Genomic DNA, 17,355 nt, shown 5'->3' with positions numbered 1-17,355 from the left:
CGCCAGGGGACAGATGAGGAGACCAAGGCCAGGTAGGAGAGGCCGCTCAAGGACGGGAGCTCAGGCCGCCCTCCCTCCAGCGCAGCCTTTGCCCTGTTCCTGGCCAAGTCGGGGGAGGAGGCCCGGCCGATCCTGTTCCATACGCCTTCCTTAGGCCCTGAGTGAGGAACCGCTAGCAGAGGACAGAGAACAAAGAGCTGGCCCCCTGGGTCTGGCCAGCCTCTGGCTGTGAAGGACACAGGACACAGGAGTCTAGGCCATGTGACCCCCAGCCTGTCCATCCCTCACCTGTGTCATCCGCCTGCACTTCCAGAGCTGACCTGGAGATGGCGCTGACCTGGGGGCTGCTCCTCCTGGCCCTGCAGGCTCCCTGGGGCCAAGGGGTGACAGGGACAGAAGGTGAGTCTGATGGCTCCCTCCCTCTCCCCTCCCCCTCACTGCTGGACCCTGAGGGGGCCACTCCCACTGGACCCCAGAAGCTCTCAGAACCAGGATCTGGCCCTCCTCCCTGGGCTTCCCTCATTTCTTCTGCCCGTCCTCTTCCTCCTCCCTGGGCACCGCCCCTGTCCCCATGTCCCCGTCCCCCCTTTCCTGGCGTCCTGGAGAACCTGCATGGTCACTTCTCTGCCCACTTTTCTCAGCGTGGCCCCCGAGGCCCTGCCTCCAGGTTGGCCCAGCCCCCTCTGCCCTCCCTCCTCACAGACCCTCCATCCTCTGGTGGCCTCAGGGTCCCACCTCCGGGTCCTGGGTTCTGTCCCACTTCAGCCCCCGGGGAACTTGACTTCTGTGGTGACCCCAGGAGCCATGTCCCCTCTCCACGCCCAGCCTGGCAGGCTGAGGGCAGGGAGCAGCGGGCCCAGGGCCGGGCAGTGCCTGCGGTGTCTTGGGCCTGGGCCCCGCCTCTCCTCCCTGGTGCACATGGGGCTGGGGACAGGACCTGTGCATGAGGCAGGTCCCTGTCCTGAGGGACCTGGAGCAGCACGAGGCAGGGCCCTGAGGTGCTGAGAACCAGCTCATCTGTGCTCCTGCCAGGAGGGGACTGTCCCCACCTCAGAGCCCCCAGCCCACACAGGCCCAGGGCCTCTGCAGGAAGGCAGGAGACCCCTCCCCAGGGCTGCACATCCCCGAGGAGCTGGGGTGGTGACAAGGGACACTGAGGGGACAGGAGTGACCCCTCCTGCTCTGCCCACAGAAACCATCCCGCTGAAGACGCTGCGCTGCTACAACAACTACACCAGCCGCATCGTCTGCAGGTGGGCGGCCACGCAGGACGCCCTGTGGCTGCTCAACCTGACCCTCCATCGCAGGGTGAATGGGTGAGTGGCCCTGGGAGCCGGGACACAGGTGGGACCTGCCCTGTCTCTGTGCCTGTCCCCATGCTGTGGAGTGGAGAGGGGCGTGTCGGTCAGCATCGGGTTGGACCACTCACAGGACAAGGGGGGAGGGTGGCCCCAGGACCCCCGGGCCCAGCGCTGATGTCTGATGTCGGGGTCCTGGGGACAGACAGCCTTCCATGCTGATGGGCGGTGGAGGTGAGGTGACCACTGACTTAGGTCCTCCTCCCTGGAGGTGGACGGGGCAAGGACACCAGGTCCAGTTCACAGAGGAGGAGACAGAGCCCAGGGAGGGGAGGCCCCGACCGGCCACAGGGTGGTCAGCCAGGATAGGCGGCAGCACAGAGGCAGTGTCCCCAGCCCCACCACCGCCCCATGAGGGGTCCCCCGCCCCCGTCCCATGGCTGCTGGGCGCAGGCCACCGGGGGTGGCTGACCTCACTCTGGCCTGTTGGGGATCTGAGTCAGCCACAAATGACACGGTCAAGGGCGAGTCCCAAGGAGCAGGGTGTCCTCTGGAGGCTGCTCCTGGGCCATCTCTCCACACCCCACGCCTCCCTCCAGGGTCCCCTCCTGCTGTCCTGAGTCCTCCATGCGCCTTCCCCTGTCCCCCAGGGCCACCCTCCCCTCCCCCTCCCCGAGACAGCAGAAGCCTGGAAGGGGAGCCCCACCCCCTGCTCCCCCCACCTGCCACCTCCCTGGACCTGGCCTGGTCAGTGTCCCCGGCCCTGCAGGGGGTCATGTCCCGGCCACTCTGAGCCCTGACCTGGATCTTCAGGTCTGCCTGAAGATGCCACCACTGTCCCTGCCCCTCTGCGTCATTGATGGTGCCCTCCCCCAGGCTCATCCCCATGACCTTGTAAGTGTGGCCGGATGCCGGGCTCCAGACGCCAGCGGTGACGGCAGCCCTAGCAGCTCCTGGCCCTGTGTCCCCATCCCCGCAGGCCAGCCCCTCCCTCTGTCCACGACGCGTTTTCCCAGGAATCTCCCTTGAAACTCGGATGAGGCTTCACCCCCTGCTTCCCCTCTCCCCTTGTCAAGGTCACCAGTGACCTCCGTCCCTGACCTGGACCTGAGCCCGTCTTACACTTGACCCATGAGTGTCCCGCAGGCACGTGACTGCCCCCGTCCTAATGCCCCTTCACTGGCTCCTCCTGCCTGGTTGGGCCATCTTCTTGCTCCTTGTCTCTTGTCCCTCTAGCTCTGCAGGCCAGCATGGCCCTGGGCCCTGTCCTGGGCTCAGCCCGGAGGCCATTCCCTCAGACACCTTCCCGACTACCCCTTCAGGATGCCCTCGGGAAAGTCTGCAGCCACAGTCTGCTGGAAGGTCCCTGCTCCTTCCATCCTCAGTGCCTCTGTCCCCAGGTGGCCGGGGCGCAGGGATCTGCCATATGCAGTGACAACCCCGGACCCTGGATGACCCTGACGTGTGGCAGCCGTTCAGTGGCTATCTGATGAATGGAGGACTCTAGTGCATGTTAGCTGACCCTGTCCTCTCCTACCAGGGACCTTCCACAGCCAGTGTCCTGTGAGATCAATAAGGACACGTCCTCGGGGGACTGCCCAGCGCCCCCGTGTGTGCATAGAAGGTGCCTCATTCCCTACCAGGAATTCGCCCTCGCTGACCACGACTACTACTTCTTCCAACCAGACCGGCCGCTGGGCATCCAGCTCTCGGTGCCACTGGCCCAGCACGGTGAGGGGCTGGCCCCTGTCCACACAGGGGCACCAGGGTGGCCAGGCTACAGGAGGTGGCCAGGGAGGGAGTCTCCACGGGCTGGACACTGTCCTGGGGGACAGGAGATGGTCCTCACAGTGGAAGCATCAGGGCAGGTGCCACGTGAGGACGCTGCCCACGCTCCCCTGCCCGCTGCTCCCGCCACCTGCAGGCCCCTGGCTCCCGCCCGAGGGCTTCCCTCCAGGCAGAGCCCCTCCTGGGCTTCACAGGAGGCTCCTCGGCTGGTAGGACCCTCCGTCCTCGTCACTGCCCCTCATCTCAGTAGCCCTGGCTGGGGAGGAGGCCCCTGAGGCCCGGGCAGCGCCAGAGTCACCACTGACAGGGACGGTCCACTTTCCCTGGGCTTCCTCCGCCGCAGACCCGGGTGGTCCCCTGAGCCCTTGCAGGGATCCCGGGGGGCCACGCTGTGGTCTGTGGGGCTCACGCCCCCCTCTGGCTTGGGGGGCAGGCGGCTGCTCTCACAGTGAGGCTGTGTCTGCTGTGCACTTGAGGGACACGCGGGCGGCTCTTCAGACCCGTGGCTCCAGGGAGTCGGTGCCCAGAGGAGGTGAAGTGAGGGCTGGTGGCACGCAGAGGCTGGGTTCGCCTCGCAAGCCTGGGACCTGGGCTCCACCCCAGCCCTGCAGGAAAGGTGCAGGGGCTTTGGAAACAGGTGGCGTCAATGTCCAGCCCGTAGGGACCTCGCTCCAGCCTGAAGCTCGCTGGCTCTGATCCGGGAGGCTGGCAGGGGCTGGGAGGGCACAGGGGTGCACCTGGCACAGGAGGCTCCCCCGGGGCAGACCTTGGACACTTGACGTCCTCTGTCGCTGAGGAAGGACCAGGAGGGGAACATCGCTGAGGTGGGATGACCAGGGGAGTAACTGGTCTCCAGGCTGCTCCCTGGCTGCTCTGCTGGAGCCCTGGGCGGGGTCCCCACTCCCCTTCAGCCTCAGGGTGGGGACCGCAGCCCTCCATCATGGGTGCCCGTCCCGGCTGGGGCTGGGCACAGGCTGTTCTGTGCTGTGCCCTGCCATTCTGGGTTGGTGACTCCCCGAGCCCCCAGCTCAGACCCCGTCCACATGGGAGCCCTCCACTTCCCTTCATGGGGTTTGGTATTTGAAGGTCACCTCCCAGCACTGAGCCTCCCAGTGGGGGGACCAGCAGCCGGGGCTCTCAGGGGCCTCTGATGGAGTCACCCAGGAGGCCCCCGCAGACCACTGGGCACTGGAGATGGCTCCCTGGCACAGCAGCCGGCCCCCGACCCACATGGCTCACTGCACCCCACGTTTCTGCAGAGGAAGGGCCACAGGGCCAGGGCTCCTGCCATGGTCACCGTGCTGCTGGGCCGCTCTGGGCGGGGACCCGTCCCTGGTGGCCCCCGTGGCCCTCACGTGCCCTCTGCTCCCTCCCTGCAGTCCAGCCACCCCCACCCAAGGACCCCCAGATCAGCAAGACCGGGGGCCATTTCCTGCTGACCTGGAGCGTGGCCCTCGGGAACCCCCAGACACCCTGGCTGTCGCAGGGGGACCTGGAGTTCGAGGTGGTCTTCAGGCGGCTTAGCGACTCCTGGGAGGTAGGATGGGGTCAGCTCTGCCCGTGCCGGGGGACGCCAGGCTGGCCCTTCCTGCAGCGCCCTCTCTCCCTCAGGAGGCCACCAGCCTCTACTCCAGGTCCTCCCCGGCCGTCCTGGGCGAGGAGCTCCTGGTGCCCGGCAGCACCTACGTGGCCCGAGTGCGGACGTGGCTGGCCCCCAGCTCGCGCTTCTCGGGACGACCCAGCCGCTGGAGCCCCGAGATCCTCTGGGACTCGCAGCCAGGTACTGGGGTCCACGCGGGAGGTGTCCTTCTAGGACGGGTCTCCCGGGCACTCGGGGCCCAGGAGTCCACTCGTGGCCTTGCGGGCACCTGCTGCTGGGTGTCCTGGGCCTCCGGAGTCAGCCCATGTGCTCAGGCAGCTGCCAGGCCGTCATGGCCTCTGAGGGCTCCGTGTCCTGCACTCTCTGTGACAACCACGACGTCATGGTCACAGCAGCCTTGCTGTCCGCTATATGAGAATGAGCACTGGCCCCCGTCTCTGTGTCCATCCCCACACGAGGAGGCTTGGAGCCCGACCCTGCCTCAGGGATGGGTGGACATCCCCTGGCCTCTGGGCTGTGGGCACCTGGCAGCTGCAGGCCAAGGCTGAAGCCCGCGCTTGCTGCCCCAAGCTGGGGTCCCCTGTGCTCTCTTACCTGGTGTCCCCAGAGCTCTGGAGGGAGGAAGGGCAGTGACCGAGGGTGTGTCCCTCCAGGGGACGAGGCCCAGCCCCGGAACCTGCAGTGTGTCTTCGACGGGGCCCACACCCTGGGCTGCTCCTGGGAGGTCAGTTCCCCCGTGGCCAGCTCCGTCTCCTTAGGCCTCTTCTACGCGTCCAGCCCAGAGGCACAGTGAGTGTCCGTCCCCTCTCCGTCCTTCCCTGCTCTGGCCTGGCCCTGCCCGGGCCTCCTCCTGTCCCTGGGGCATGGTGGACGCTGGGACTCAGCCCAGGTCTCAGCTGTCCCGTGGTCCCTCCCTGTCCCTCCCTGTCCCTGCTCTCAGGGAGGAGGACTGTGCCCCGGTGCTGAAGGAGGAGCTCAGCGGCCTGTACACCCGGCTCCGGTGCCAGATCCCGGTGCCCGACCCCGGGGCCCGCGGCCTGTACGTCGTCTCTGTCCGTCCGCGGAGCGAGGGCAGGTTCATCAAGAGCTCGGACAACAGTGAGTTGGCCCCGGCTCGCGGGGTGCCTCCCGGCCGGTCCTCCTCATAAATCCAGTCACCCCCCTGTGACCCCTGGGCACGTGCACAGTACCCTGCCCTGGCCTGCGGTTCTCCCTGAGAGGGAGTGGGGTCCAGAGACCAAAGTGATCAAAACACACCTGAAATCTTTATTTGAAATTCTTTGGAAATGCACTTGCTGCCCTTGGCCACAGGCCCCTCCTCTGGATCCCAGGCCGCTGGTCTGAATGGCCCTGCTTCTCCCCTGCCCTCTCCACATTTCCTGCAGTGTCCAGTGACCGTCTCACAGCGGGCATGCCCCAAAGGACGTCCATCGTCCCTCCTAGCTCGCTGTCCGCCTCTCGTCCCCTCTCCAATCGTCTCTAGGCTTTTTATCTGCCAGCCAGAAACCTGGGTCCTCCTTGTCCTCTCCTGCTCCTAAATGTCACCTCCTCTCCACCTGCAAACCCTGCCGCCTCTGTCTTCCAAATGCGCCCAGAATTGGTGCCTGTCACTGATCCTCGGTTGCCTCTGGGTAGGGCTCTACCTGGTCCAGCCGCAGGTCCCACTTGGTCCTGGCCCCCGTCCGCCCGCCCGCCGTGCCCGTCCCCCTTTCTGCGGGTCCTACTGTGACGACTTCCCCCCCAGCCGCCCCTGTGACCCACCGCGTCTGTGCCCGTCCTCTGCCCAAGCCTTCCCAGCACTCCTGCCACACGGAGAGACGTCCCCAACAGCCTCTCGACCACCTCTTGCCCGCCCCAAGCCTGGCTGTCCCCTGGCCCTGGTGGCGTCTTCTGCGTCCTCCTGAGCACTGGGTCCCCTCACCCCTCTGGGCCTTTGTTCCAATGTCACCGTCTCTGTGCAGCCTCTGGGTCGTGTTTGCCATCTGCCCTGCCCACGCCTCCTGGCTCCGTCCTTAGCCACCTTGGCCTCCAGGGCTCTGACCACCTCCTGCCATGTAGCCCATTCCTCTGTCCCGTTGGGCTCAGGGGCGTGGACACTCTGTCTCGTTGACTGGGCTGCTCCTGAGCCTGGCGCAGGGCAAGAGCTCAGGACCACATGGCATCCTCGCCCACAGTCTCTGTCCGCTGTCTGTCCCTCTGTCTCCCCCACAAGCTCCTCCCTCCCGAGTCCCCACCCTGTACCTCCGGTCCCCATGGACTTTCTGGGGATGGGGAGAGGGGAGGGGTCAGGAGCCCCCCCACCGTGGCCTTGGACGCGAAGCAGAAATAACACAATAACCACGTGGGTGGACGCGCACTCATCACGGTGATTGCTCTTGGGCTCTGTGCTTTGAAGACCTGAAAAGAGAGGGGCACCCTGTCCCAGCCCTGCAGGAGGCTGTCCCTGGGAACCTGCCCTCCCACGATGAGCCTGTTGTGCCTGTCCCTGTAGGACAGACCCTGTCCACTGCCCTCTGCCATGAAGATAAGGCAGGCCGAGCTGGGGGGGAGGGGTGGGGCTGCAGCCTGTCCCCCTCCAGGCTCCCCAAAGGGCAGGTGCCTGTGGCTAGTGCTACTAGAAGGACCTCCCAGTCCACCCAGGCTACCTAGAGTCTAAGGCTCGGGATGGCCACGCTCAGCTTCCTCAGCGACCACGGGATCCCGCAGGGCGGCCCCTGGCTGTGAAGACCGCAGGGAGCTTGGTCACCTCGCCAGGAGGGCTGCTCCGGCCACAGGAGACGATGACTCCTGAGTTAGGGCAAAGACCCCCAAGAGGGGGGACCTGGGGGACCAGGCTGGTACGGAGAGCATGGTGGCCGCCAGGGTCACAGGGAAGGTTCTCTGGAGCATGGGTGTCATGGCCACCTCTAAAATTCTCCCCCTCAGTCCAGATGGCGCGCCCGACTCTCAATGTGACCAGAGATGGAAGCAGCTTCAGCCTGTGCTGGGCAGCGGAGCACAGTGACAAGATACAGCCAGCCTTCGAGGTCCAGTACCGCAGGGACGCAGAGGACTGGGGGGTGAGCCTGCGCCCAGGGAGGGCTTCACGGGGCTGCAGCAGAGGGAAGAGCACCCCAAGGAGCCCAGCAGGCACCGGGGCCCAGCAGGGGACCAGGCAGAGGTCACCACTGGGCTGTGGAGGCCGTGCCCCTGTGTGGTCAGCAGGTGATGGAGCTGAGGCTCAGAGGTGAGGGGCGAGGTCCCCTGAGAGTGCCCGCTGGGATGCAGCAGGGCTGAGACCCCCAGGGCAGGCCGAGACGCTGGGATGGGGTTCCCTGGGAAATTGCCGAGTCCTGGGCATGTCCTGGGCACGTGCTTCAGGGGAGTCCTGCCTGGACCCTGATGTGGAGCAGAGCTGGTCCCAAGTGGCAGGGGGTCCCAGGCCAGGGCACCAAACCCTCACACTCCAGGCAGACCTGGGGTCCTGTGTGCAGACCCCCGCTCCCCTGAGCCCTGAGCCGAGCCACCCCAGAGCTTCAAGCAGGGAATGGGGAAACCGAGGCCAGGAGGGTGGGTCAGGGTGGAGCCAGGAGAAGGTTCCAGACTCCTGATGCTAGACTGGCCCACTGCACTGTGTTCCTGGAGCAGCCATAATGACCACTTGTGGGCTGCACGTCTCCAGGGGGTGGGCCTGGAGGTCCCCTGGGGCTGAGGGCAGGGTCCTGGCCCTGTTGGACTGCTGTGCTACAGTGGACGCTGGAGCAGGGTCCTGGGGGGCAGGAGGCCGTGCAGGGCTGCACGAGGCTCCATGGGACAGAGGGGAGGAAGGGGGCTGGGGCTGGGGCGGGAGGGGGCCAGGGCTGGGGTGGGGGTGTGTGCTGCTGTGGCCCCCACCTGGCCAGCACCTCCACCTCAGCCACCTGCCCCCACAGGACAGCAAGAGAGAGACCCTGCAGAGTGCCCACAGCATGGCCCTGCCAGCTCTGGAGCCCTCCACCCGGTACTGGGCCAGGGTGAGGGTCAGGCCCACCCCCGGCGTCTACAACGGCATCTGGAGCGAGTGGAGTGAGGCTCACTCCTGGACCACAGAGTGGGGTATGTCCAGGGCCCACCTGCCCCTCCTGGGTCAGCCCAGTAGGCAGAGGACAGAGGAGGCGTGGGCAGGGAGGCTCCAGACCCCCTCTCCACCTGCACTCCTTCCCCCTAATGTATCCCCAGTCCCTGGAAGTGACACCTGGCCTGCCACACACGTGCAGGTGAGGACTTGAGAGAGCAGAGCAGAGTGGGTCTCCTTATCACACCTCCTTCAGATAAGGGCTTCTACCTCTATTGATTCAGCCCCTGATTTCACCGGCCTTTGCGGCAGCCTCTGCCCTGCTGTGGTCAGCCTGGTTTCCTGTTACCATGGCAGTGAACACTCAGGTGCTATAGACTGGGATCTAGGATTGGAAACTTTTGTTCTGAAGATTCAGTGTTGTCTCTTCTCTACACTTGTCGCTTTAATTTGCCCCTAACCTTTCTCATGGTGACTATTATGGTTTGGATTTGGAATGTCCCCCAAATTCTCTGCTTTTTGGTCCCCGGAGTAGCAAGGCCCAGAGGTGGGGCTTGGACTGTGAGGACTCTAACTTCATTACTATCTGCTGGACTGATAATCTGAGTGGACTGTGGAGAGGTGGCGGCAACTGGAGGAAGTGGGGCAGTAGGTCACCGGGGGCCCTGCAGGGTGCCCTGGGAGGGTATTTCTTGTGTCTGGCCCCTTCCTTCTCCCTCTGCTTCCTGTCTGCTTGGAGCTGAGCCACTTCCCTCTTCCACACCCTTCTGCCGTGAGTTCTGCCTCTCCTCAGGCCCAGACCCTGGAGCCATCAGCCCATGGGCTATGAGCTCTGAACCAGGTGCTAAAGTGAAATTGTCCTCTTCCTAAGTTGTCTATGTCAGGTATGTTGGCCGCAGTGACGAAAAGTGACTAATAAAGTCGACATGGGTCCTGAGAAGTGGGACCCTTGCTGTGAATATGTATGGCCATGTGGTCTAGGAGCCTTTGACACTGAATTACAGGAGGAGATGCGGGCAGCGGAAATCTTAGAATGTTGTCAGCAGACTTCAGTGGACCTTTCCGACGTGACCTTGGGGGACCAGAATGTTGTCAGGAACAGGGACAGTAAAGACTGTGCTCATGAGGTTGCACGTGACAATGAGGACTCCACTGGGAACTGACGAGAGGCCATGGGCCTCTCTATATCCTGGTGAAGAACCGTCTACATTTTGTCCACATCCTGAGACTTTCGCTGAATTGAAAACCAATGAACTAATTAATCCCGTGGAAGAACTTTCAAGGCAGCCCAGGATTCAGGTGGTGACTTGGGTGTCTCTGGTGGCTTTAGCCAGTTTTGTAGTGAGTGTTGGAAGGAAGAAAAGCAGAAAGATTTTAAAAATCTGCAGTTTGACCAGAAAAGCACATGTAAAATCAGGGCTGGGGAAGGTGTGGATGCTGATTAGTCCCATTAAAAAGAAGCTGAATCCTTTGCATCAGGACAATAGGACTTCTCAGTAATCAGCAAGATCTAACCATCCCCGATTTAAGAGTCTAAAAGTGAAAGCTCTTGAAGTACCGCTTGGAGACTAGCTCCTGGTCACCCTGCTAGTGCAGGGCTGCGCAGAAAGCTGTTCCCAGGATTTGTTTCAGCTGAGGAGTCCCCCAGGCGCACAGAGACCTCAGCAGCTATGGCCCAAGTAGGCCCCGCTGCCCGTGGAGCTGGTGGAGGGCCTGGGCGTTGCTCCTGTGGGGCTGGTTTTGCAGGAATGTGGACCGTGGAGTTAGGGGGGCATTGAGGCTTCCACCAAGACTGCCCAGGGAGCCACCCAGTGGGTAGGAGGGTGGAACCCCTGGGGCAGCCCCTGTGAGACCAGGTGAATCTGTAGAGAAGCAGAAGCTGTAACGAAAACCCCAAGAAGGTGAGTCCAGGAACAGGAATGTCCCCCCAGGAAAGCTTCCGGCCGAGAAAAGAGCCATCTCCAGAGAGAGGCCAGGTGGGCTGCAGCCAGAGAAGTGGTCAGACCTCCTGTGGGGCCCACATCTCACACTGTGTGCCCAGATAGCAGACGTGGAGCTCAGGATGGATGTGGACCTGCAGGGTTCCACCTTGCTTTTGGCCCAGTCCATCTTTCTCTCCCCTATTTCCTCCATTTTGGAATGGGAAGGCTGAATCGGCTCCCTTGCACGGAGGGCGTGTAACTTGCTTTTTAATTTTTACAGTTGCTCGCAGCTAAGGGTTGGCCTAGACTCTGGAGAGACTCTTGATCCATGCTGGAACTTTGAACATGGAGTGCATTTTGCAGGGGTTGAATGCTGTAATTTAGGTGGGGAGTGTCCCCCAGAGCCTCCTGGATTGCAGGCTTGGTCTCCAGGACAGCCATGTCCAGAGCTGGGGCTTTGGTGAGCTGACTGGACTGTGAGGATTCTAAAAGCATCGGTGGATTAATCCACTTGACGGATGATTTGAGTGGGCCGTGGGAGGTGAGGGAAGCGCAGGAGGTGAGAGCCACTTGGAGGAAGCAGGTCACCGGGCACTGGAGGTGGGTGCCCTGCGGGTATTTCCTGGGCCTGGCCCCTTCCTCTCTTCCCTTCTCCCTCTGCTTCCTGGCTGCCAGGAGCTGAGCCGCTTTTCTCTGCCACACTTTTCTGCCATGATGCTCGCCTCTCTGCCCATGCTCGGGGGCGTGGTGGAGGGAGGAGGCCAGGGAGAGGAGAGGGGTCTACAGCGGGAACTGCGGAGACTCCGGGGCCTTTGCTGCTCCTGGCCAGCTGCCCGCTCCCCCTGCACCTCTCACATCCTCCTGGTACCTGGACGTCCAAGTGCAGGGAGTGCCCCCTGCCCAGCAGCCCTGGTGTGGGCAAGGCCCCAAGGCCCTGGGCACCCTGACCCCTAGGCAGGGCTGGGGCTCACACCCAGCCTCCTCTTCCTGGGGGTCTGGCCTCCCCCACCCACCCCACACAGGGAGCCTCCGCAGCCCCTCCTGACCAGCAGGGCCTTGGGGGTCACCGGTCCCTCCCGAGCCTGCAGCCTTCCCTCCCCACCCTGAGTGTCCCTCCCCTCTGCGGCAGTGCTGCCCACGTGGGTGCTGCCGACCGCCCTCGTCGTGGTCACCCTGCTCCTGCTCCTGGCACTGCGCTGCTGTGGCGTCTACGGGTACAGGTGAGGGCCCTCCATGTGGGGTGGGCGACCAGGACTCAGGGCCACCGAGGGCACAGCCTGGCTCCCTGCGGTTCCCGCTCTGCCATCTCCCCGCCCCAGCCTCAGTGTCCCCTCTGTTCCTGGGCACGGGAGCCACTGGCCCTGAGGTGTCTGGCAACTGTCCCTCCCTGGTGGCTGTTGCAGGCTGAACAGGAAGTGGAAGGAGAAGATCCCCAACCCTGGCAAGAGCCACCTGTTCCAGGTAGGTCTGGCTGGGAGGGGCTTCCTCTGCTGCTGTGTCCCCTGTCCCTGTCCTGCCACCTCCCTCCCCTTCCCGTGGGGGGCCATGGAGGGTGTGGGTGGGCCGGGCCTGAGCACCTGGAGGGCCTGGCCAGCAGGGAGCTGCCCCTGGACACCTGCAGGGACAGCAGCCCTGCCCTGGAGACAGGCCCCGTGTGAGGGTGCTGAGGGGGGGCATGAAGCTGGGCTTCCCAGGGGGCGACCACCTGGGGACATGGTGCCTGGGCCAGGTGCCCTGTGGTCAGGTCACAGGGCAGCTCTGCTGTGGGGGCCTCGTGCAGAGTGCGGGAGGACAGGGAGAGTGTGGGGACGCCCAGGTGAGAGGAGCCTGGGAACAGGCCCCCCGTCCCCGGGAGCTCGGCACCTGGGGACTCACAGCCCCCTGGGCCGCCCTCTCCTGGTGCCAGGGGGCCAGGGCCGTCCTGACCACCTGCAGGTCCCCCAGGTCTGGGCTCACCGAGGCCCCTCCCCCTCACTGTCCTGCAGCCTGCCCACCTTCCCCGCCCCCACCCACAGGCACCCTGTCCTTTCCCTTCCAGAACGGGGGTACAGGCCTCGGGCCCCCACCCAGCCTGTGGGGTGCCCCCAGCAGGACCCCGCCTGCCCAGGGGCCCTGGGACAGCCTCTTCCCTGAGCAGGAGAGGTGAGTGTGTGGCTGTGCGGTGGCTCTGGGGCTCTGGGGATCTGGTTGGGACAGTGCATAGTGTGTGTCAGGAGTCTCAGGCGGTGTCCTGGGCTCACTGTGAAGGGAACCACAGAGGTAAGTTCACTGAAGCAGGAGGCACCCAGGTGGACATCAGGCAGAACTTCCTGTCTGCCAGGTTAGAGGCCAGAGCGAGGCAGGGCCCTGGAGCTGATGACCTCCCCTGCCCTCCTGTCCAGGGAGGTGCCACACCACAGACTCTCTCAGCCACTGGCAGGGGCCTCTGTAATATGCAGGTTCCTTTGGGGACCCTCCATATGGGTTTCTCGGGTCCCCTGCCTGGGGACCTGACTCGTGAGTCCCGGGTCTGGGGCCTGATGCCTTCCTGGTGGTGTGGAGGCCTCGCCTGTGACCAGCGATGATACAAGGGCCTGTCACCAGCCGCTTACTTCTGGTCCCCTGGGGAAAGCTCAGGGCAAGGCAAAGGGTGGCTGTGGACCCCCTTTCCTGGTCTCTGAGGGCCCATCCGTCTGCTCTGGCCCCTTGGCTACAGGTCAGTAGACCCTCAGGAGGCCCCAGCCTCGGGGTGGCCAGGTCTGCAGCCCCCGACTCCACACACCTGCTGGAGCCTGGGATCTGGTGTCTGAATTGCAGGGGTGGCCGGCTGGGGGACTGCGTCCCTTCCTTTGGTCCCAAGTGGAGGGGAGCTTGGGCGTCTCCTGTCCCCCTTACAGACCCGGAGGGAGGCTCAAATGTGGCCACTGGTCCTTCCCTGTGAAAGACTGTCCTCACAGAGGGACGCCTCCCTTCAGGAGGTGACAATAGGGGAGAGCAAAGGAGGCCACTCTCAGAGAGCCGCTGCCTGCCAGACCCGGGTGGTAGCTGGAAGGAGGGGTGGTCCGTCCCTCTGGGGACTCAAGGCGGCCTCCTGCCTCGGGTCGGGGGGTGCATGAGCACAGGTCACGGAGGCGCAAGTGCAGAGGGCGCGGGGGGAAGGCCCGGAGTGGGTGAGGGGGGAGCCCAGGGAGCAAGCTGAGACCCTGCTCCGTGTGGCCAGAGCCCAGGGTTGGACTAGGAAAATGGCCAAGGCCCCAGGGTGGGGATGAGAGTGGGAAACTGGGTCCCACAGGAGGAAGGGCTGAGCCTGGAAGGGTGCCGAGCACCGAGGCAGCGAGGGGCCAGGGCCAATGGCTCCTGAGGCTGCAGGCCTGACTCTGTGACCTTGGCCCGGCTGAAGGGCGGAGGTCAGCTGGGTGCTGAGGGGCCATGCTGTGGCCCCCAGAAGGGTTGGGAGGGGAGCGGGAAGGGAGCAGGTGAGGTCAGAGGGCTCCCTCTGGGGAAGGGGCGGAGGGCCTCTGGTCTCCTCCCAGGCCCTCCTGCCCACTTGAAGCCCCTGCTCTCCCCCAGCCCCACCATGTCCTTCAGAGGCCCTATTAGTGTCCTTTTCTGTTCTCCCACAGGTTGCCTTCCCCAGATTTTGGGAACAGCAAGGTGTCACCTCTCACCATAGAGGACCTTCAAGTGTCCTGCCATCCACCATCTGGGCCCGATACAACCCCGGCTGCCTCGGGGCTGCCCTCGGAGACACCCCCCGGCCCCCAGCCGGGCCCAGCAGCCCCCTCAGGCAGGGCTGAGAACCGGCTGCCCAGCTTCGACTTCAATGGCCCCTACCTGGGGCCACCCCACAGCGGCTCCCTGCCTGACGTCCAGGGCCAGCGGGCGCCTCCCCAGAGCCAGGAGCCAGCGCTCACGGGCTCCCTGGAGTACCTGTGCCTGCCCCCTGGGGGACAGGTGCAGCTGGTCCCCCTGGCCCAGGTGATGGGGCAGGGCCAGGCTGTGGACGGGCAGGGCCAGCCCAGCCCTGCGGCCCAGGAGACTGCCCCCCTGGAGTCCAGGGGCGGCCCTGCCCCTCCTGCCCCTGGGCTGGGGGTGGGCGAACAGGACCCAAAGCACAGCCCAGCGGCGCTGCCCATGAGCTCTGGAGACCCTGAGGACCCTGGTGTGGCCTCTGCCTATGTCACCACGGCAGACCTGGCTCTTGCCCTGCCCACGGTGACCCCATCTGTCTCTCCAGCTCCACCTCTGAGCCCCCCCTTAGTCTAAAACCCCAGTTTCTGTCCTAGGCCACAAGATGGGCCCCTTGGAGCCCCAGACCCCGGGAAGCCAGGGTTCGAGGGCTATGTGGAGCTCCCTCCAACCATGGGCCAGTGCCCCCAGCCCCCCACGGGCAGTCCTGCCTCTCCTGTGTCCAGCACCCCCATTTTGAGCCCAGGGGAGCCCCGGGAGGAAGTAACCCTGGTGTCCCCACCTGCTGAGGGGCTCCTTGTCCAGCAGCAGGAGGGTGACCACCACCTCCTCTCCAGTATTGGCTCCTGATGGCCCCTCCCCAGGCCAGCTGCCCACTCCTGGAGGTAGGGGGCACTCACACTCACGTCCTGACCAGATGTCTCTGCCTGGGTCTGTGTTAAGGGCCAGGGATAATGTCCCTCTTCCGAGCAATGAAGCCAGCACTGGCCTGCAGAGTGACCACAGGCCTGGGAGTGTGGCTGCCACCTCTGCCGCAGCTGGGCCTTAGCACCTGCTTTCCGTCCTTGTTCCATGCCCAGCTCCTTCCCGAGAGGATCTGTGTCCCGAGGAGGCCACTGTGACGAAGCAGGGGGTGGTCTCCGTAGCTGTGCCTGGGGCCAGCCTCTGAGCTGGTTGGGACAGAGCTTTAGGGTCCCGGGCCTGAGGCGAGGCCTGGGAGGGGCACTGCCAACGAGCCCCCAGGTTAGAACCCCTGACTCCCATCTGGAAAGGAGGTGACCGTGGGGACAGTATGAGCACCGGTGGTCACCGGGGCTGGGGGCTGAGGGATGAGCTGTGGAACAGGATGACCCTCAGGCAGTGACCCTGCTCTGGGTGCTGGCTGGGCAGGTGTCCCTTTGTCAAAATGTGTAGAGTGCGTGACACCAAGAGTGCACCTGAGTGGAAATGAGGGGCTTTGGTGGCCGAGGTGTATCAGCGGAGTTCCACCCGTTGGAGCCAATGTCACACCACCCTGGGACGGAGGAGCCTTGTGGCCCGCCCCCAGTCTCATCTGTTGGAATCCTAAACCCAGGGCCATCGTCTGGGGAGACAAGGTGTTGGGGGTGACTAGGTCAAAAAGAAGAGACCCCAGAGAGACCCCGTGCACGGTGGGGCACAGCAGGAAGGCACCCCGCGGCCCTCACTGGGCACCAAGTTCAGTGGCATCTGACCTTGGGCTTCAGCCTCCAGGACTGGGAGGAATAAATGTCTGTTGTTTGTAAATCAGCCTGTGGGTGGTTTGTTTGTTTGTTTGTTTGTTTTAGCAGCCCGGACAGACTTAGACCACTGGGCAAGGATGTTGGTCCCAGGGAAGGAAATAAGGGGCTGGGGGGTAGGTGGGAACCTGTGGACCTTGTTCTCGATTTGGTTGTGAACCTAAGGCTACTCTAAAGTGTGATCTGCTTTAAAAGTAGCATAAGCCTGGTACAGTGTCGCACACCTGTCATCCCAGCAGCTCAGGAGGCTGAGGCAGGAGGACGGCAAGTTCAAAGCCAGCCTCAACAACTGAGTGAGACTGTGTCTTCTAATAAAAAAATGAAAAAAAAAAGGTTTGGGAGCACCCAGTGGTTAAGCACCCTTGGGTTCAATCCCCCGTACCTAAATAAATAAATAAACAAACAAATAAATAAATAAGATTTTTAAAAGCGGGAGACTTAGCTCAGTAGTTAAGCTCCTCTGGGTTTAATCCCTAGTGCCAGGGGGGGAAATGTGGCATCAGAATACCGTACCCCACACCTCCCCCCATTCTGGACGTTCTCAGAGGTTCTCCGCCTCCATATTTACGGATCTGGTGAGTTAAAAACAAGAAAGGGTCTCATTTGAATTTGAATGTGCCTAGTTACCAGTGAGGACAGCGCACCTTTGAGCTTTATTGCCATCTGTAATTTTTAGGGATCATGCAAGTCATTGGGCCGTTTTCCCCTTGTGGACACTTATTGATGTGTGGGGACTCTTTGCTGTGACCGTGAGGCCTCTCTCTGCCACCTTCAGCCCTGAGTCAGCTGGGGCGTCCCTCAACATGGGGTTTCCTCAAAACCCCACACCAGTGCCCAGGGACGTCACCCTGCACCCGTGACTCCACATTCCCAGGGGTGTCCAGCCTCCCTCCAGACCTCCAGCTGCTGGTGGCCTCTGGCCATGTGGAGACACAGGGCAGGGGAAACGTCACTGGACCCCGGGTCATCCCACATCCACATGTGGAGCTGGAGAGGAAAAGCCTCCTTCTCAAGGGCAGGCTCTGAGCCTGAGGGCCAAGGCTGGAATCCTGCCTCTGCTTCTGACCGGCTGGTTGACTGGTGGAAAGTTGCACCACCTCTCTGTGCCTTAGTTCCCTCCTACAAACAACCAGGATGAGGACAGCATCTCCATCAGAGGATCATGAAGATGGAGTGAGTTGGTCCCACAAATCACTGGAGCCAGAGTGTCTGGAACAAGCTCTCAACCCCTCTCAGCTATTTTAGGAGTGACTCAGTCTCTTCCTTAGTTCTGCATTCTTGTGACTAG

At 63.4% G+C, this 17,355-nt stretch overlaps 1 protein-coding gene across 1 annotated transcript; it reads left to right on the top strand.

Moving 5' to 3' along the window:
• The first annotated feature begins 326 nt into the window (after positions 1 to 326).
• Positions 327 to 15,397, top strand: LOC143398562 (cytokine receptor common subunit beta-like). Its single transcript, XM_077109245.1, is given in 13 exon segments — positions 327 to 399; positions 1,193 to 1,316; positions 2,839 to 3,029; positions 4,466 to 4,623; positions 4,698 to 4,866; positions 5,340 to 5,475; positions 5,627 to 5,784; positions 7,612 to 7,745; positions 8,598 to 8,760; positions 11,771 to 11,861; positions 12,045 to 12,102; positions 12,680 to 12,783; positions 14,244 to 15,397. Coding segments are annotated over 13 exon segments (2,475 nt in total). The 3' UTR covers positions 15,160 to 15,397.
• Positions 15,398 to 17,355: the final 1,958 nt, after the last annotated feature.

This window comes from Callospermophilus lateralis, chromosome 4 (genome assembly GCF_048772815.1).
Source record: "Callospermophilus lateralis isolate mCalLat2 chromosome 4, mCalLat2.hap1, whole genome shotgun sequence".
Taxonomy (NCBI): Eukaryota; Metazoa; Chordata; class Mammalia; order Rodentia; family Sciuridae; genus Callospermophilus; species Callospermophilus lateralis.
Note: the sequence above shows the minus strand (reverse complement) of the source record. Positions and strands in the feature narration are given on the sequence as shown.